Source organism: Molossus molossus, unplaced genomic scaffold, assembly GCF_014108415.1.
Source record: "Molossus molossus isolate mMolMol1 unplaced genomic scaffold, mMolMol1.p scaffold_m16_p_12, whole genome shotgun sequence".
Taxonomy (NCBI): domain Eukaryota; kingdom Metazoa; phylum Chordata; class Mammalia; order Chiroptera; family Molossidae; genus Molossus; species Molossus molossus.
In genome coordinates this window covers 92,222,837-92,243,229 of record NW_023425347.1, presented here as the reverse complement: position 1 = coordinate 92,243,229, position 20,393 = coordinate 92,222,837, and the positions used below count along the sequence as shown (strand labels likewise).

Here is a 20,393-nt window from a genome sequence, read left to right as displayed (position 1 = left end):
TCAGTCACAATTTCTGGGTTTCAAGTGTGATTTTTGGTCACACGATTGAACCTAATAAAAATGAAAATCATTTACTCAGCACCCCCCAAGGTTGTCACCCCTATTCCCGCATAAGGAAATGGCTCTGGGCCTGCCCCACCCACAGCCCCACAGCCGTGACACGCAGAGCTGTGTGGCCAGAGCCGTGTGGCCAGAGCCTTCTCTCTCTCCAGACTCCTCCTTCCCCACCTCACTAAAGATGCCCCGCCTGGAACTTTCTCGTCAGACCAAGCAGAGCGAAGCCAGGACCAAGGAGTCAGGGTCAGAGGTGTCAAAGACCCAGGCACCTCAAATGAGAGGGACAGCCAGGTTGTGGGCCCTACTGACTGGCCCACAGCCCCGAGGCCTCTGCAGCTCCGAGGCCTCTGCAACTCTGAGGCCCTGGGCGTCTGCCAAGGGCCGTGGCGGGCGGGTGGCGTGGGGCATACCGGGCCCTCGCAGGTGTTTGCTAAGAAAGGGGAGCAGGGGGCGTGGGGAAGGGCACAGGTGGAGCCCGGGAGACTTCAATGGCCGGCAGGGGGTGGGGCTGGGTGTCTGGAGGGAGGGGCCCAGAGGGGCCGCCCTGGGCTCTGCACAGACCCCTCTGCGTGGCACTGGGCCCGCGAGGCCCGCTGCCCGTCCCCACCTGGGCGGCCCTCACGGCCACGGCCACACGTGCCTGGAAAGCGAGGCGGGCGAGAAAGAACACAAGGCCAGTGCTCACTGCGTCCCAGTTTCTTTTTTTTTATTTTTTTGTTCTTTTTTTTCCTTTTTTTTTTTAAGTATGGAAGCTCAAGTATAAGATGTAGATTTTTTTAAGCTTTACAAAAAACAAAAAAAAAACAAAAACAAAATAAAACAAAAAACTCCTTTTGCATTCCATAAAAATTGACAGAAAAGCACCTGGCCAGAAGGGCAGAGGGTCGGCAGGCCCCGCCCGCAGCGTGGTCTCGAGGGCCAGGGCCAGGCGGTGCAGGACAATGCCGGGGCCACCTCTTTCTCCCAGAGCTGTCCCCTGCCCTCCCCAACCCCGAGCAACTCCCAAACACACGTGGAATCAGATTTCCAGTTTTTCTTCTATCTTTCACACACCACAGTTATTTCATAAAATTTTTTTGTTTTACATTTTTTACACCAATGTAACAAAAAGGTGGGAAGAAAGGGGAGGCAGACAGACAGTGTATTTTATGCTTATAAATGGTGGGGGGGGACAGGGGGCTGGGCAAACAAAACACACACAGTCTCTATGGAAACATCGAGTTTTGATAGCAAAACGTGGTGGGAAGCAGGCCTTGGAGACGGAGAGGGTGTTTAGCGGCTTTATTCTCAGGATGTGATGGCGCTGTGCAGGTCGGTGATGGTGACGCAAGGTGTTGTGTGACCTGTTGGGGAGGGAAGGGACAAGGGCAGGGAGCAGAAAACGAACTTTCTAAGAAAGGAATCTAACGAGTGCATGGCATGTCCGGTTAGCGTGAAGCAGAGGTTTAACATTGCTGCTTTCTCTTCAAAGCCTCCACCAGGTCGTTCTTAAGAGCTTCTTGTTTTGATTTGTCTGCAAAAGTCTGCACAGACCTGCAGGGAGGAAAATAATTCTTAGTAGGTTTCAGAGGAGGCGGCGCAGCGAGGGGCCGGGCGGCACCGTCCTCTCTCCAGGCGACAGCAGTGCCCGAGCACTGTGGAGGGAGCACAGCCCAAGGCCACAGGCTCTGCACCGCAGCACTGTGGGGCGCACAGCCCACCGCACAGAGGCTCAACTGGGCCCCAGGCTGGAGACTCGGCACAGCTACCAGGACCCTGTCCACTCCTCTGGGCACAGGTCCCAACGCAGCAAAGACTCTCTGCTTCAGACCAGCTGCAGACTCGGGGCCACAAGGACTCCCGCTGTAAAACTCCCCTCCCTGCACCCCTGCCCTGCACCCCACTCAGCGAGGGTTTCAGAACCAGCAGCCTGGACATTTGAGCACATTGGGTTCATGGCCAGGGCGGGACCCAAAGGACAGGTGCTTTCAGGCTTTGCTGTGAGGCTCCATCAGCTATTACTGGGCCAAGAAAACCCCTCGGCCTGGACTGCAAGAGGCAGCAGGGGCTGCGGTAAGTGGCCCTGCTCGGGCGCCCTCCGCACAGCAGCCACACTCGACCAGGCCAACATGCAGGCGTGCACAGGCCTGGCCACCACAGAGCGCTGTCCCTGCACTGCCCGTGATGCTCACGGCATCCTGGACCAGCCTCCGCATTATCACCCCAACGTACAGATCAGGAAACTGAGGCTCAGAGAACTGAGGCAATGACAGGAGTGACCACCTTGTCAAATGTACCCAATGTTGGTTAACCAAGAACTTGTTAATATTTTTTTAAATCGTTGCGAAGCCATGGAAAGGGGGGGGCCTCTCAGGAGCGCTGTGGACGCGTGCTCCACAGGAATCACGGTTCGTACACTGACCGTGGGAGAGAATGGGGTGGAGGGGAAAACACCCCAAATGCTGGAAATACAACAGCACCCCGAGGTGAATGCTGCCTATTGAACCCTGGAAAAACCATGGGTAGTATTCTCAAAATAGCGAGAGAGTGGAATGGAACAGGTAAGGTTTTGAAAGAATCTGTGTACAACCGAAAAAATGTCCACGAGAAATATGGACATTTTTGGTTGATGCTGCCGAAATACACATTTTTGACCATTTGCCCTGGACGGCCCTGGCCCTGCGCCGACAAGGGAAGGGGTCAGACCCCAGCCACGCGGCCTCTGGAAAAGCTCTAATGGAGGCTAACATGACCGGCGGGAGGACGCCGCAGGTGAAACAGCGACTCACACGGTCCCCAGGCTGCGGGGACGGTCCCCAGCCTGCAGAGTGCCGACTCTTCTGGGAAGGAGGAGCCCAGCACGCCAGGCTCCCAGCCACCCACAAGGGAGAAAGTTCCAGAGTTAGAACCAGAGTTAGATCAGGTAAGAGACAGGTTAGGCTTGGAACAGCTGGCTGTATAGGGGAAGGAGCAGGGCATTCATTCAGGGGGTAAGAGTTTGGGATGCCCGGAAGGAGGACCCGTCCTGGACAGACAGTGGGTGCCAGGCTGCCCACCATGGCACAGGGCTTCAACACCGGGGAGCCTGCCTCTAGAGGGTGGCACCAGGCACTGAGGCCAGGGACCCAGAAAGCTTGGGTGGGGGGGCTGAACTATCAGGGAACACCTTAAAGGGGGTTTTCTCAGTGCTGTGATGGGAACACGATGGTCCCAGCGTGAGGCTGGAGGCGCACATATGCCCTGGGCCTGCAGCTGAGGCACACAGCTCAGACCAACGTGCTCCAGTCCCAGGGACAAAGAGAGCAGCTGTCTGGTTATGTAAGTGCCCCTGCTCCCCCCCTCTTCCTCAGGAGATCCCACTGAGCCTCTTCTGGGGTGGGCCCTTGGTGTCCAGTCCTGGCCCTGGGGCTAAGCTCCTGAGCCCTGGCACTGCGGCCTGGCTGGGTTGTCAAAAGAGCGTCCCTCCTCCTCTCCAGGGACGCTGACTACTTCCATGTTTGTCACAAGCTGCAGTCATGGCTCTTAGCCATCACCAACGAGCAAGGCTACTTTCCTTTCCTTCCCGTCAGCATAAGGCATTTAAGAGGGCAGCTGCAGCTCATCCGGGTGGAAGGTTATGCTGGTCCAGGCTCCAGCAAGGACCAGAGCGGGGTGCATCGGCCAGGTCAGGGCTGCAGCCCCCACTCTGCGCTCTGCCTTCAAACAGGCCGCCTCCCACTAGAAAGCTTGTTTAGCTTCTAGGATCCTTGGTGGAAAATTGGGGAGGGCCCGGCTGCACCCGGCAGATTCAGGGAGGCGGTTCTGAAGCACGTGGATGACCAGAAAGCAGGATACGGACCCTGGCTCTGTGGCCACCAACGCCACGCAGCCCTGAGGTTTCTGCTGGAGGCGGAGCTAATCCCAGACTAGACTTCTACAGGAGCCGAAGCCAAAACCACCTGTCTGCCCACACCCAACCCCCGCCCAGAGTGCAACACACACACACAACACACGCACAACACAGGTCCACGTTACGTGGCGCCGAGTCTACATTAATGTGGCTGCTCACAGCCATGAGCCGACACAGGGGTTAGTGGTGGTTTAAGTGGCGCGCGGCAACAGCCAAACCAGCGGCGACTTGGCGGGTTGGTGAGTCCTGTTTAGTGGGGAGGGTGCTCGCCCTCTCAGGCAGGGTACCTGGATCGGCCTAATTATCAGGCTGGATGTGGATCTGCCGCTGGGTCAGCACCTGGGAAAGCTCCCTCTGCAACTGCTGAAACTTGGGGTTGTCAGGGATAACGTCAACAGATCTACAGAGAGCATTCAGACATGAATGGAGCAGGAGGGAGAGGACGAGGGTCTAGGAGCACATGGGCGGAAGGCAGCTGACAGGAGATGCAGAGGGGCACACGGCAGAAGAGGGCCATGCCCGCAAGGCCACTGGGCTGCAGTGTGGAGTCGCAGTGCAGAGCTCCACGCTGGCGGCGCTCACTGTGCAGGGCTCACCACTGCACCCCGCAGGCTCTGCATCTGCCCCAGCCTTCGCCCGGGCTGGGGGTTGCGCTTGGTGTGGGTAGGGCAGCGGCCCCCGGCTTAAGTGCCAGAGGAAAGCAATGTTGCCTGAAGGAGTGGGGAGGAAACCCACCAGGGGCCAAATTTCCTCCAGGCAGGGTGGGAAATGGGGGGAGATCAGGGTCCAAAAGGCAATCCTTGCTGTTTCAAACTGTATGAGTAGGAGATCAAAATCTGTCTGCGGGACAGTTCACAAGCCAGGCAGCCCCAGAGCTGCTTCCGCCTCTGCTCTGGCCCCGAAGGAGAGAGCTGTACCCGGAGTGGGGATCAGAGGGCTGGAGCCAAGGGCAGCAAGCCTGGACTCAGTGGCACGCTGAGCTGCGGGGCAGACTCCCCCTCATCTGATGCCCTCAGCAGCCCTGCGCCCTCCTGGACAGGGCTCCCACGAGGGGCGGCCCGTCCAGGGCTGACAGCGCTGGTGACGGAGCATGATGAGCCTGGCCTCCTGCTCTGCCACCGAGGACCTCAGGGACCCAGAGAGCCCGTCCGCCTTCACTCGGCCAGCCCTGGACACAGCCAAACCGAGGACCCAGGAAGGGTGAGAGGGGCAGCTCAGGACCCTGGCCACAGCCAACAGAGCCCTAGCAAAGGAATCAGAGTGGCTGGGGACCCTCTCCAGAAAGCAGCAGGGTGAAGGGGCTCCTTCTGTGGGACACTCTGCTGCTCAGAAACCCAGCAACCAGAGGAGGCCAGGCCAGGCGGGCTGCACTCTCCTGTCTTAGGGTCTAGTTCGGAGGCCCCTCAGACCCCAGAGCCAAAGGGGCTGGGCAGGTCCTTTACATGAGACTGACACCTGGGGGCCAAGTGGAGGCCGACTTCAGAGAGGAGGGCACCGAGGCTGCTAATGGGACGCCCCACATGACAGAGTGGAGGTAGGAACCAGCGTCTACTGAGAATGCAGACCGCGTACAAGGTGCTTCCCCGCCCAGAGCGCACAGCGGCCGGGTCAGGTGGGCCCTTTGGCTGCAGCGTTCACATGAGGGAGCTGAGGCTCAAGGCCACACAGCTAGTAAGCAGTAGACCTAGGATTCAAATCCGTATCTTTTTGGTTTCCAAAACTTATACTTTTGGGTACATTACCTCAGCCCATTGACGATGTCCTTTGTTTTCCCAAAGTAGATCTCATTCAGCGTACTTCTGATTTTGTTTTCCATGTCCTGGGGAGGGAGGTCAGTCAGACTCAATGGCAAACAGTTGGGAGTCCTGAGGTCCACAGCCTCCCACCAGCTCACCCTGCAGTTCCCGCTGTGACCACAGGGGGGAGGCGCACGACTGCAGCCAAGACCCCCCTATCATTTGGGCTGTGCGCTCTGTCCACAGGCACACAGGACGCCAATACCCCAGTACTGGTGGCCAACACTGGCCATTACTGGGAGCTGGTCTAAACTGCATCACCACCCCCTCAGCCTTCTACCAGGCACAGCACCCCCTTTCTTCCAAATAGCATGGTGAAGAGAACACAGCGGCAACTGAAGTTCCTCCAGAGCCCACCAGAGTTCCGGGGACCTGTTTCCTTGTCAGGCTCAGGTCTCCGCTTACTGGGGGAGGCAGGGCTTACTTAGGCTTCCTGAGCAGAGCCTTCTGGGAGCATGTGTTTGAGGTATGATGGGGCAAGGGGTGCCCTAGGAGCTCCTGCTTGCACCCAGATCAGAGGCTCAGAAAACACGAGGTCAGGACAAAACAGGAGAAACACGCCACTGGCTGCTAGGGAACTGGAGGGAAGAAGCGAGGGAGGCCAACAAGCCGGCCAACAGGCTCCAGGGGCAAATCAGCAGATGCTGCGGAAGCAAACCACAGCCAGATGCCAGCCAGCGCCCGGAAGCCCACTCACCTCTACCAGGCGCCCGATATTGGCTATGTGTGGTGAGCAGTCGCTCACAGTTTCATCTTTCTCCATCTGCAAAAGACAAGACATTCCTCCAAGTCAGAGTGCAGTGCTCCCTGAGACGGGTGCCTCGGCCAACAGCTGGGCCCTCCACGGTCTGCAGAGGACCTGGTATTCCTGCTGGCCCTCCAGAGCCAGCTGCAGTGCTGGTGGAATTCCCCAGTGGGGGCCCAAGCACCAAATGACCCAACTTGCAGGTCATGAACAGCCCAGCCAGCAAAAGCTCAGGGTCCCCATTTCCAGGGAGAGTCTTGTGCTGCTGCCCTTGGGGGCACAGGCACCCCATCAAGCCCACAGGAGGGAGGGCAAGGTGACACCTCGTCAGGCACTGGCTCACCCAGGGCCCAGAGGAGAGGCGCCCAGGCTGTCTCCTTACACTGCTCGGGGGCAGGCACAGCCGAGGCTTCCTGTCCCCAGTGGGGGCTCCCGTGCCAACGCCCTGTGGCGGCAGCTATGGAGGGCCAGCAACCTGGGCTCGGAGAAACAGAGCGACCTGCCCAGTGTCACAGAGGTAGTAAGAGCAGAACCTGGGTCCAACCTTTTCTAGCTGTTCTGTGAAGCTCACTGATGTGGGGGAATTTGAGCAAGAGATTCACCCTAGATTCCTAGGGCATAACCTGGGGACACCGTGGGGTGGGGTCTGGAGGCGGTGGGACCCAGCCATTCAAGTCTTGGGCAGAGTCCATTCCGGCCCAATAATCAAAACTCCGAGCACTGAAAGGAAAGAAGGAACTGGGGATTCCTGCCATGAGCACTCACTCACGGACTGTGGGTTTCTGCCTACTTTCTCCCCATGCTTGAGGCTTATTTCCCTCACGAATTATAAATTCTTTAAGGAGAGGTGCTGGTTTTATGCCTCACAGAGTACCTAGCAGATGGCAAGCACATACATGTTCACTGTTGCTAAACTGAAAATAAAAACACATGGCCACCACCACCACTGTCGTCAACGTAAAACATGGAAGCTGAAACGGGTCATCAAGAAATAAGAACAGTGTCAGGAAGGCTAGAGCTCACCATGAATTCAGACTAGTAATAGCAGAGCAGAGGGCAGGGAGGCTCGCTATCTTCCGAGCAGAACACCGGAGGGGCAGAGCCGCCCCACTCTCTCAGGAGGAAGGCCGCAGGTGGGAATGGAGCACTAGCTTGGCACTGATCAGACCATTTTTGATGGGACTGTTAAAAGCCATCTGCTGGCACATTTTACTTATTTATTTTAAAATAGTTTTTCTTTATTGATTTTAGAGAGGGAGGGGGGGGAGAGATAGAAATATCGACGAGAGAGAACATCGACTGGCTGCCTCCTGCGCGCCCCCACTGGGGATCGGGCCCACAACGTGGGCATGTGCCCTGACCGGGAATCGAACCAGCGACCTCTTGATGAATGGCTCAACCCGAGCCACACTGGCCAGGCATGTGGGCGCATTTTAACATCACTTGTCTCTAGGAGCCAGCGTGGGCTCTGCCCCGAGAATGTCTGGCTCCCTATTCTGAGGGGGACGCTGGCTGCAAGCACAGAGCGCTCCTCGCCTCGGAGCGCAGACGCAGGAGCTCCCAGCGAATGCTGCGCCGTGGCTGAGGCCTGGGGCTAGATGATGGCCGCCCACATGGCGCCTCTGCCGAAGGTCGGACACTACGTTCCCAGGGATGCCTCACCTGGCCCTGGGCCAAACTGTTTGCCCCGGGGTTTAAGGGAAACACAGCTGAGAGGGTTCATCGACGTCCTAGTAATGGCATCAGGGACCGAGAGGATCAGAAGGGTCCCTAGAGAACCCAGAAGCATGGGTCAGCTACCAAACACAGGTGCTTCCCAGGTGGCACCTTATTCCATTCAGTCCTCACTAACACCTGTTTTGAACCCAAGGATATCGCGGCTTCGAGATCTGCCCAGATCACAGCAGTGCTAACTCCAAGGACTCTGCTCTTCCTACCTCGGCAGGCTGATCTCATGTACCTGGGCAAACGCCAACCAGATACTCCGGCTTAAACATTAACCTCACTGACTACAAAATGGGGGACGAGTCCTGTGAAGAGACTCGTGGCTTTTAGACTATGTCAAACTTGACAAGACGTGGTGTGGCTGCTGCGACAGCTTCCGGGCAACTTGAAGCACATAAACGAAACGCTCACTGGTGCCCAGACCAGAAGCGGCAGCGAAGCCCCACGGCGCACGCGGGAAGGCAGTGGCCCCTGTTCTGTCCTGCAGGGCTGGATTCAGTCAGGACACTGGGCTTTAAGAGAGCCATGTCCAACTTGGAGTTCACCTGCTTAAAAGTTTTAACACCTTGAACCCCAAGAAATGAGAGAGAACTGGGGATACTCCAGGCTGCAAGGGACTCAGGAGATCCTAGCAGTGGGCAGGGGAGGCAGATGCAATCCAAGTCCCAGAAGGGCAGCGAGGGACATCACAGGATGACAGAGCTGTCTGAGAAGCAGTGGGGTGCCATTTGCCAAAGACACTAAAGAGGGGAGAAGACAGTCTAGAACCGTGGCCTCGCGAGGCTCCTCTGCGGGGGTGAGACACCTTCGCAGAGCAGGGATCTGGCTCTGCAGGGCTGTCTTGTAAGGACTGGTCCGCAGGGAAAGGAGAGGAAACGCTAGAGCCCCTGGCCTCTCTGCCTGACCCACGGCCCTGAACTGCCCCGGGCACTCTTTGGTCAATGATCCCAGGACTCTCCATCCTTAGACTCTAAGGGTCCCCACAAAACAGAAGTGAGAGTGCCCACGAACTAAAAGTGACGCTGCGCCCCGGCATCAGCTCTAACGCCCGCCGCCCGCGGAGCCTCAGTGCGGGACAGGACTGCCACCGGTGGGCACGCTCGCGCCCAGGGGGTCGGGGCACTTGGAGGAGGCGAGGCTCTGTCTACCTCCTTCTAAAAGGGACTTCTGGACGCCAGAGCCCTGGGGCTGTGCGTCCCCCACCCCGTGGAAATGGCTCCTGAGCCCAGACTGAGGGTTGCTCAGAGGGCTGCCCTTTCGGGCAGGGAGAAGCATGGGGGGTGGTGACCCAAATGACTTCTGTCGTTTCACAAGTAAACGTCTCTCTCCCTCCCCAGCTTCACACAGAGGGCAGACTCCTGGCAACCCCAGGGAAGTGATGAGGCTCTGAGCTCACTGAGGGTCCCATTTGAAATGAGCACCAGGGGCAGAGGGAGGCCAGGACTGTCGCAAAGGCTCTGGGCTGTGAGGGTGAGCAAAGCCACGTGACCAGTCAATCCCCCGGGAGAGGAGAGGCCAGAGCCAGTGGACGTGCGAAGGTAAACGGGGGGGGGGGGGGGGGGGGGGGACGACGACGACGACTCGGTCTCTCCAGGGGCAGACGGACTAGGTTGTGGCAGGGAATCTGAGCCCGAGGCAAGGGCCCAGCACACAGACATGTTCCCACAGCCCCTCACTCACAGCCCTGCCAACTCCCTCCACACCTGGTCAGGGCCAGCTTTCTGGCAATGCTGACCCACCGAAAATAGAACTTTGTGCAGTGCATATATTATTACATCCTCGTGAAAGTGGCTGCCAGAGGAAAACATTTCTATGTGCTGTGGTCGCACAGATGTTCCACAAGGTGATTCCAGCCGAGTCTGAAGTCAGAGGCCAGTCGGCTCACCCTGTGGAGCCCTCTCCTCTCCGTGGCTTGGACACAGGAAGGACACAGGCAAGTATTTGTAACACGGGCTGTTTTCCTGTGCTGCCAGGTGGCATTTCTCAGCGAGTGCAACCTGGAGGGCGGGGCCCCAAAGGAAGTCAGCCCCACCCAGCTCCACAGCTCGTCCGGAGGCCTGTCTAGGCCTCAGTTTCCTCGCCTCTGCCTCGCACTGCACAGTGCCCAGAGCGGTGCCTGGCGGAGCGGCAGCTTCACTCCCAGGACTTGCTGGCCCTGGCTCTTGCGCAGAAGCCGGCAGTGTCTCCCTGGGGACTGAGCGGTGCCGGGTAAGAGGCAGGCTGCAGGCCAGCACCGAGAAGACAGTGGTCAGACAGCCTCTCCAGGAAGGTTCAGTTTGCCGGTTCAGACAATTTTCACCGAGCCTAAAGCTTGTGTATTCTAGAAGATGCAAGTCTCTGCCTGTAAGCTGTGTGGTGGGAGCAGGGGCTGCCCTTATTGACATAAACCATCTGTCAAATGGCTTTGTATTTCCAATCTAGAACAATCTTTCCAAACAGGCACCATTAGCTCTATGATGAAAACACTCAGTTTCAGAGAAGGGACGTGGTCTATCTAGGTCACACGGCTGGATGTGAACCAAGGTCTGGATGATTCTGAAACCTGTTTCTTCCATGAGACAGTTCTCCTTGCTTAACGTCATCTAGGTTCTTTCCCAGAAAAATCAAAGACAAACCACAATCCAGAGCTCAGAAATTCCAAGCAGTGTCCATCCCTGTGTCCTCTGCCCCCCCGCCCCTACAGCACCCCTGGGATCTCTGATCCCTTCCTCTACTGTCACCCTCGCAGTGGAACGGTCGTGTCTCCTGTCGGCTTTCCTTCTCAAGCAGGCGCCGGGTCACTCCACCCAAGGCCGTCCAACCAACAACAAACCAAAAGTAGAGGCCAGGCTGCTGGAGCCGCTCCACCGGGCCCAGTCCACCGCCGAGAACGCAAGAGCTCGGCCGGCCACGGCTGCAGCAGGGCCTCCGCAGGGGAACACACTCCCTGGAGCACTTGCACCTGGCCCAGCCCGCTTAGTTCCCTCACACCTGGAAAGAAGGCCGCCGGCCTCTTCTCCTGCTGCAACATAGCACCTCGCCAATGCCACGCACTAGCCAAAGAGGGTTCCCTGCGTGACACTCGGGCAGGTGCCTCTGCTGGTGTTTCACTACTTGAACATACATCATGGGGCGCCTACTGCTGAGTGCAAAGAGCTCGGCTTGCAAATGACTGGCCTAACCTCCCCGCTCAGCAAAACATTCCACCTTCATTTCTAAATATTTAGAATCTGAAAAAAATATCAAACGAACATCTGCAGGCCTGTCCGCGATGGGAAACCTTGCATCTTTCCAGAGATTCACGGTCTTGCCTCTTTCCCACGTCTCCAGCTGTCACACCTACCAAGTGACCTCTTAGTGCAACTTCCTTTTCAACAGGCTGGTGCCGGGCATGCAACAAGCCTTCCCAGCGGGGCCTCGGTGGCAGTCGGCCAGGGGCAGCTTCTGCCCTCCTCCAATGGAAGGATGGTACCATCTGGCTGCGATGAGCTTCCCCAAGGACGACTACTCATTATTCCCCCCACAGCTGCAGGGATTTGCCAAAACACTTTATCTATCTGCTTCGCTTTCCAGCTGACATCCCTAAGAGACATCTTTTGCTGGCGGTGGAGAAGAAGAAAAGGCCAAAGTGGAAGAGACAAGGTGCAGAGGGAGCTGGCCTGGGGTGTGCTTGGTCTGAGCCTGCTGGGTGTGGCCTGACCAGGTGTGAAATGCAGCTCGAAGAACTGTCACTGTTAAACTGACCAACTATTTACAGAAAGTCAGTGGGAGCAGCCTTCCACCTCGTTCACCTGCCCTCCCATAAGCCATTACCTGAGGAAGGCGGGGATGGGGAGGCCTGGAAGGCCAGGGTGGGGGGCCTGAAGAGAGCCTCCGCCAAGCCTAAGCCGGGGCCCTTCTCAAGACGGGGCACGGGAAGCAGGAAAGCCAGGGAGAGCTTGGGGGCGGGGACCAGAGAAGGGCGACTCAGGCTGTGCCACTGCCGAGGCTCTGACGCCCTGTGCTGTTGGCGGTGGCCCTGGGTCTCGGGGGCGGGTGTCTTTCCTGACACACAAGGGGTGAGGGTGAGTTTGTGGCTAGTTTCCAGAGGAAAAGCCAAGGCCCGGGGAACTGCAAAGAGGGCTCAATGGAGGAACTGACACGAGGAAGACTCTTATCTGACCCCTCACCCACATCCTGGGGAGCATCCTGAGCTGCAAACACTGCTCCAAAATGCCCCATGCACCAGGAGGTCGCAGGTTTGATTCCTGGTCAGGGCACGTGCCTGAGTTGCTGGCTCAATCCCCTGTAGGGGGCGTGCAGGAGGCAGCTGATCCATGTTTCTCTCCCATCAATGCCCCTCCCCGCGAAATCTATTAAAAACATATGGGGACAAAATGTCTCCTGCCCGGTCCCTCCTCCTCTACTCTTCCTGCCTTCGCCTTTATTTCCTGCTTTGAGGCTGACATCATCACCTCCTTCACTGACCTCCTGGCCTTAGGCTCGTCAACTCCATCTGGGCCCTGGTCATCCCTCCTTCTGCCAACCACCCTGGCAGCCAGCAGAGCCATCCTTTGGAAACACAGGTCTGATCAGATCACTCGACTGCCGAAAGATCTTAAAACCCTCTCACTACCTCTGGTACTGACTGTGTCTTGGCTGGTGAACTGAGTCCTCCAGGGGAACCCCAGGAAGGAGGCACTGAGGGTGATGGTGCTGAGCACGCTCCCAGGGAGGCCTGCACCCTCCACGAGACTCCACAGCTCGGCCCACGCTCGCTGCCTGCTCTCCGGGCCCCTGGTCCCCTACAGCTGCCCACGCTGGCTGCGGGAGGACCTGCCAAAACATGCCACAGGGTAGTGTCCTGTGCACACTGAGCTGACTGCTCAGTGCACTTCTGTGCAAATATTTATTTAGGAATCTACCGAATGCCAAGCACAGATCAGGACCAAAAAACAGTGTGGCAGACAGCAGCCTAGTTTGTTTTCTAGGCAGACAAATCTGGGTTCAAACCCTGACTGCCTCCTACTAGATAAACCACCATGGGAAAAGCACTTAGCAGCCTGAACTCAGTTTCCTCACCTGTTAAATGGGAACGACAGCACCTTGCTGACGATCTCATCGAGGAGGCAGCCTACACAGCCACGCACATTCACTCCTCCTCCCTGCTTCGCTCAGCTTCCCGGAACCCGAGTCTCCCACTCTCGGCCACCACAGCCGTTTCTCCGAGGCTCATTGGGGACACAGGGCTGAACTCACAGCCCACACTTCCCGTTTGCTCAGAAGCTGCGCATCATTAACAGACTTGTCTCCCGCACTGCTTCCCTGCCCCTCCTACAGTTACTTACATTGGAAACGGGCCCTAGCTTTAATGCACCTCAGATGAGTTATGTGACCAGCCGTTAGGATGATGACAGAAGCATGAATTTCCCCGTTAAAGCCCAAGGGCACAGGCAATCCAAACAAGGCCCGTGGCCCCGGCCGGTGTGCTGAGGACAGCCACTCATCAGGCCTGTGTTTGGCTTGGCAGGAGGCACAGCTCGCGGCAAGCCGGAACCAGACCCTGGCCATGGGCTGACAGCTCTGATTTAAGCTATTAGGAAGATGAGGATTAAATATTTGTCCAGGTCACTGTAAACCGGGTGGAATTATAAACAGCTCAGAGCGGTAAGTGATGCAGGAAACAGTCTCCGGATACAAATTTAGGATTTTCCACCCTTGCCCAGGTGGCAGGGTGTGGGGGAGGCAGGCTGTGGTAGAGCTGGCTGCCTGGGGGTTCGGCCGCCACTCCCTGGTCAACGGTTCCTGGAAGACGGGCCCATTTCCATGCGAAAGAAGGGGCTCTGGCCCAGGGAGCACTAGCCTTGGTTCTGGGATGGCATGGGGACAGCCCTGCCCAAAGACCAGAGCAGGGGACCCCCAAAATCCCTGGTGGCTTCAGGCCCTGTGACACAGCAGAGGTAGCAGAGGTTTTGCATGGAGGCTCCAACAAGCACCCCAGGCATGTGGCTGACAACCCATTTGCCTTGTGCTCTAGTTTTCCAAATGCTTTTGTGACTGAAATACAAGTCCATGTAAAAGAGTTACTAACCCGCCCGGCTGGTGTGGCTCAGTGTTGAGCACTGATCCATGCACCAAGAGGTCACTGGTTCAATTCCTGGTCAGGGCACAAGCCCAGGTTGTGGGCCTGATCCCCAGTGGGGGGCATGCAGGAGGCTGCCAATCGATGTTCTCTCTCATCGATGTTTCTCTCTCTCTCTAATATCAATAAAGAAAAAGAAAAAACCACATACATACATAAATAAAAACAATAAAAGAGTTACCGTATCCTTCCTGGCATATACATTTTCTATCAATGGCTATTAAAAGTATAATAATTATCTTATTGAAATGAATGCCTGAAATTGAAAGGAACCCTTGTGAAGTTGGGAACTACTGGAATGGGGAACAGGAGAGGTGACCGGGGCAGCGGGGGCCTCCCCGAGGGCGTTCTCAAGGAGGCTAGGCTTCGGCCAATATGACATCTCTAAGGCTAAGTGTCTCCTGTCTCTGCTCTCGTCCCTTTACACGAATCACCCCACCACATGGCAACAGGCCTTCCCCTGGGACAGGGCCATCAAGGGTCCTAAACATGGACCCTTACACAAGGGTCTTAAACCTGCTGAGATGCCTAACGTAGCATCTGAAGAAGAAGTGAGGACAAGTCTGCTCCAGAGGAGGCAGCGCCGTCCAGTCCAAACTCCCATGTCAACTCACACGCCTGCGACCACTGACTAAGGGGAGAACTTCCCTCCCACCTCTGACTTCCAGGGAGCAGAGAAGGGCCAGAGGTTGCATCAACCACCAATGGCCAGTGAGTTCATCAATCACGCCTGTGTGACAAAACCTCCATAAAACCCCACAAACGATGGGGTCCAGAGGGTTCCGGAATGAGGAATCAGATGGCTCCCAAGTGCCACCATGCCGGGCCCCAACTCCACGAGGACAGAAAAGCTTTTGTTCGGGCCTTACCCTCTGTATCTCTTCACTTGGCTGTTGATTTGTATCCTTTAATATCCTTCGTAATAAACCAGTAATGTAGTGAGTAAATGAGTTTCCTGAGTTCTGTGAGCCATTCTAGTAAATTAACTGAATCCAATGAAGACGTTGTGGGAACCTCTGATTTATAGTTGGTCAATCCTAAGTACAGGTGACAATCTGCAGTTGCAACTGGTGTCTGAAGGTATTGCGGGGCGGGCAGTCTTGCAGAACTGAGCCCTTAACCTGTGTGATCTGAGACGGTCTCCGAGAGTGTCAGAGTCAAGATGGACTACAGGACACCCTGCTGGTGTTGAAGAAGTGCTTGCTGGTGGCATGGGGACCACGCCCCTCACCATGATGACACTGGCTACAGAACCCAAAAGGGTAGTACTCATCAAATTTTAATGGGCACATGAATTACCTGAAGAACTTTGTTAAGTTCAGACCCCAATTTGGTAGGTTTGGGCAGAGCCCAAGATCTCTGCATTTCTGACAGCCCCTGGGTGGCACTGATGCTGGTCCCAGACTAGGCGGTGAGCAGCGAGGCTCAGATGTGCTGCAGCTGCAGACAGAGGCTCCCAGAGCTGACCTGCCCGACAGGGCTGCTCATGGCCACGGACATGGGGACTGAGCCAAGTACCACTTCTCACAAACAGAAGGAGCCCGAGGTACCAACGTGGGGTGAACCCGATAAGGGTGAGGAGAAAGAAACCATGGCCAAGCCCGCAGTCACCTGGTCCTACCAAAGCAGGAAGCCAGCTGGGAGTTGGAAGGTGGTGTTCAACCACAGAGAGCTCAAAGGGCATTTGTTTGAAATTAAGTGACATGGATTTACAGCTGGCTAAGAAGGCTCAACTTAGAGAAAAGTACCATAACAAAAATGATTATCAGATCGATGCCTCCTTCTAAGAAGTCTCTGGTAGCCATGCCAGAGGGCTCTGAACTTGGCCTTGAGCTACTTAGTATAAGACACAGAGTCAGTTAATGTGCAAGCGACAAATCCAGGAGGAACAGCTAATACCTGTGTCACTGAAACCAAGCTTCAACATACCTGATACAGGCAGAGTGAGGATGTGAGGATAAATGTAAAATATCATTTAAAAAAAGATTTACTGCCAGGCTGGTGTGGCTGGCTCAATGGTTGGGTGTCAACCCATGCACCAAGAGGTCGCTGGTTCAATTCCCGGTCAGGGTACATGCCCAAGTTGTGGGCCCGATCCCCAGTGGGGGGCATGCAGGAGGCAGCCAATCGATGTTCTCTCTCATCGATGTTTCTCTCTCTCTCTCTCCCTCTCCCTCTAAAATCAATAAAGAAAAGAAACTTAAAAAAAAATAAAATAAAAGATGTACTGCACAAGAACAGAACAGGAAATCCCTGGACCCTCAGTGGTTCATAGGACAAAGAGATGGGGTGAGGGGTGCCAGCCAAAGCGATCCTGGGCACATTTGGGAGGACAGGTGCTACTCCGGCTGCCTTTTTAAAACGGAGGCTGGCATAGGAGGAACGGCTGTCTCCCACGGCCACGGGCTCACAGGTCCTACACAGGCAGGGCGGCAGAGGCTGTCCCGTCAGGTTGGGAGTGAGCTCTGAACTCTCCCCATATCCAGATTCTGTGATTCAGGTAGACTTTTGATTGCTTTGGCCAAGGTGATCATTTTTTCTCAATGAGGTGAACAAGTGTTCTGAGCTTTGAAAAGTACACTGCTTGGGCCTACACTGGAGGATTCTGGTAAATGTCATTCAGCTCCACCCTTGGGGTACTGCTGGGGGCAGAGCTGGGCAAGGAGCAGGATGCCATGGTGCTGTCAGCTACTGACACTACCAGGCACCTGCGTGGGGAGGCCAGTAAGCCCCCTAGATGCTTAAAGCAAGCACTCCCTCTTCTGAATCCTTTTAGGCTTTTATTTCAGCCTTTCTCTCCTTCGGGAGGACCCTGGCTACTGTCCCCAGCAACCTGTTGCCCACTAGCTGGGCTGACCCTCTGGCACTGTTGGCACTCTTCAGACTGCCCACCCCACCTGCACAATAATGTCCCTCGGTTCTCTCTGCAGGAAGCGTCTTCCCACCAGTGTCCAATGTCTGCGGCCCACACATCCATCCTTCCCTCCGCTGCGGAATAGCCACATTTTACTCTAGGAAACCAACACCCCTTTTCTATCTACAACACCAGACAGTCACATGACCCAAGTCGGGCCCAACTATCTCCTCCCCCAAGGCCTCAGGAAACGATTCTGTGATAGACCAGCAACCATACGTGGACCAGTGAGACTTCTGGGGTAAATGTAGCCCCTTTCTCAAAGAGAAGCCCCCCCGGCACTGCCGGGAGCCACCACATGGAGGGACGGGGTCCAGGCAGCAGCACCTGCGTCCTAGACCCAGCCTCGCTGAACGAAGCCTGAACTGCTTGATTATATGAGCTGACTCCTTTCCATTTTTTGCTTAAGTCATAGTTTTACGTTTGTCACTTACAACCAAGAGTCCTGATACATGATCTCAGTTGCAAGGGAGAAATGAATTCCTTCTAAAATGCTATCGGCAGTATGTCCTAAATATCACGGGAGAACTTTAATGCAAACACCCTATCCAAAGAGGACACTTCCAGTGACTGAATCTCGGGATCACTGATAGGCCTGTGGGGAGACCACGTCAGGCACAGAAGCTGACCCAGGACCCCTCTGTGGGGACAACTGCTCACGCATCCCCACCTACAGTCAGCTCTGAGGCTGGCACCTATGGGCACCGGCAACTCTACCTGTCTGGTAAGGCTGCCTCCGAGGTTCATGGTGCCAGAGCCGGATTTGTTGGTTTGCAGCCACAGCATCACCGTGGAGGTCAGCTTGTAATGGGCTGTGCGGCCACTGGATTTCTCCTGGGGGATGAGACAGAGATCAGAACCTGTGCACAACCCAAGCTCGGGAGAGCCGGAGGTGGCCCCTGAATGCAGGGCCATCCTAACGTGCCGTTCCTGAGACATTACCACAACACTATCTTTCTTTAAAACCCCAAATGGTTTTTAAAGGGGCAACTGTGTATTCTTCTGGGATCTTTATCCTCAATGACTACTGTGATTTTGACTTATCTTTATCCAAATGGCTTCAGGCATTTTTAGAAATTAATGGGTTTAGGTATCACTACCTCTCTCTAAGAAGCATCTGCTAGAGATCGGGGACTACACCGCTGGGCGTGGCACCTGCAGTGCGGCCCTGGACCGCCAGCTGCTGGGGAGCATACCTGAACTTCCACCACGTGGATGGAATCCCAGCAGCCTTTGATCTTCTTGGATCCGTCTCCAGCCTTCTTTATGAGGATCACTCCAGCAAAGCCATGATCCAGATCCCAGAGGTAGACAGATGAGACACCGCCTTCAAAATACCTGCAGGAAACAGGCCCATGTGCCCATTAGATGTTAAGCTCATCAAATTACAGACCATCAGCCCAGGTCCCAGGGGTTGTTTGGCAAAGATTCACCTAAGTGCCTGTCTGGAATTCACCTTCCCCGCAATGATTCCAGGGTTGATTCTTGCATGTGTCCTGAACATCCATTGGTCGGGGTTGGGGGTATAGCATTCTTTGGGGGTCACAGAAGAAACAGCTTTTGAGTCATCAAAATAAATCTGAGCCTGAGCTCTGCCACATACTCAAGCTTTGTGGTCTCTGGACCACACTTCTCTGGGCTTACAATTCCTCCCAGATAAAGGATCCAGCAGCGTGACACACTCAATGGGACCCCTGCTACGGAGCCATCATTACCGTCCGATATTCCTATCTTCTGCAATAGCTACTTTACAAGGGAGATGAAGAGAAAGAAATAGAGCAACAAGCCCTGGCCGGTTTGGCTCAGCGGTTGGAGCGTCAGCCTACAGTCCAGAGAGACTCGGGTTCAATTCCTGCTGGGGGCGTGTACCTCGGTTGCGGTTTGTCCCCAGCCCTGGTCGGTCGTGCAGGTGGCAGCCACTCGATGTGTCCCTTTCATGTCGATGTTTCTCTCCCCCCCCCCCACTCTATCTGAACAAAAAATGGAAAAATGTCCTCAGGTAAAGATTAAAAAAAAGAGAAAGAAATAGAGCAACAAAACGCTCCCTCCCCCGGAGCCTTCCACACCAGGGCTCCCGTGGTCCTCGGAGCTGCAACCCCATAGCCAGGAATGGAGGGCTACGCTTGGGATAGAGCTTCCCCCTCAGGCCTGAGCCAATATGGAAAAATTCCCAATTAAGATCAAATGCACGAGGGAAAGAAAAGGCCAGAGGAGAAAAGGAAATCAGGCTAGGTTCCCAAATCCCAGAGACCAAAGTCAATGCTGTGGCGGAGCCAGGCCGACGTGCCTACAGACCGAGGAGCTCAGAAAGCCCGGGCAGATGGATCGCTGCTGACGTGCAGTGCCTCAGATTCTGCCGAATCTCGGGTGGCCAGAAAGTCTGTGGCTTCTTGACCCCGATTAACCTCCGCTCAATGGTGCGGCACACTCGGACCCACCAGGAGCACGAGCTCGGGCACGAACAGACGGCACGTGAAGAGCGAGCAGGCATGCAGCTGCGGCGAGCGCGGGCTCGGGTCAGACACCCATGGGGCCCAGCCCAACCCCTCCCGCTACCAGCTCCGCTTACACGCTTACCCACCCACAACTACAGTGATACCTCGGTTCTCGAACGCCTTGACTTTCGACCAAATCGGTATTCGACCAGGAGATTCGAGAAACTTTTGTCTTGGAATCCGAACAAATATTTGGAACTCGAACTTCCGAGATGAGCCGAGTGGAGCCGAATGGCGTTCATTCGGCCCAGCGCACCTTGCTCGCGTCATCAGTGTGAGTGCAGAGAGAGAGTCACGCTTTGTGGAGAGAGTCACGCTTTACACTGAATTTAACCCTTAGACATACTGTACACTTTTATTTCTTGTTGAGACTTATGTTTTTCTACATATTATATACAAATTAGGCCAGTAAATAGGCATTTTCTGGGGCTTGGAACGAATTAATCCAGTTTCCATTATTTCCTATTGGGTTTCATTGCTTCGGTTCTCGAACAATTTGGTTCTCGACCGTCCTCCTGGAACGAATTATGTTCGAGAACCGAGGTATCACTGTACTTATTAAGGGCTACCAGGCACCACTGGGTGAACTGGGCCTTAGGACTGCCGAGAGACAAAAACAATATAGGAAAGTAGCTACCTGAACAAAGATTACTATTAATTTGATTTTTCTTTAAATATTTTTAGTGACACTTT

General features: G+C 55.4%; 1 protein-coding gene across 2 annotated transcripts in view; it reads right to left on the bottom strand.

Moving 5' to 3' along the window:
- Positions 1-740: 740 nt before the first annotated feature.
- The window catches only part of CAPZB (capping actin protein of muscle Z-line subunit beta), a 133,598-nt gene continuing 113,945 nt past the window's right edge, over positions 741-20,393 (bottom strand). The window contains exons 5-10 of one of the 2 annotated variants that reach the window (XM_036256267.1): positions 18,402-18,543; positions 17,923-18,039; positions 6,419-6,484; positions 5,668-5,744; positions 4,213-4,325; positions 741-1,590 (exon numbers count right to left, since the gene is read on the bottom strand). In XM_036256267.1, the coding sequence (XP_036112160.1) occupies positions 4,223-4,325; positions 5,668-5,744; positions 6,419-6,484; positions 17,923-18,039; positions 18,402-18,543 (505 nt within the window). In that variant the 3' untranslated portion in view covers positions 741-1,590; positions 4,213-4,222. The remainder of the gene's footprint in view (positions 1,591-4,212; positions 4,326-5,667; positions 5,745-6,418; positions 6,485-17,922; positions 18,040-18,401; positions 18,544-20,393) is intronic. The other variant, XM_036256268.1, reaches the window with a different exon arrangement.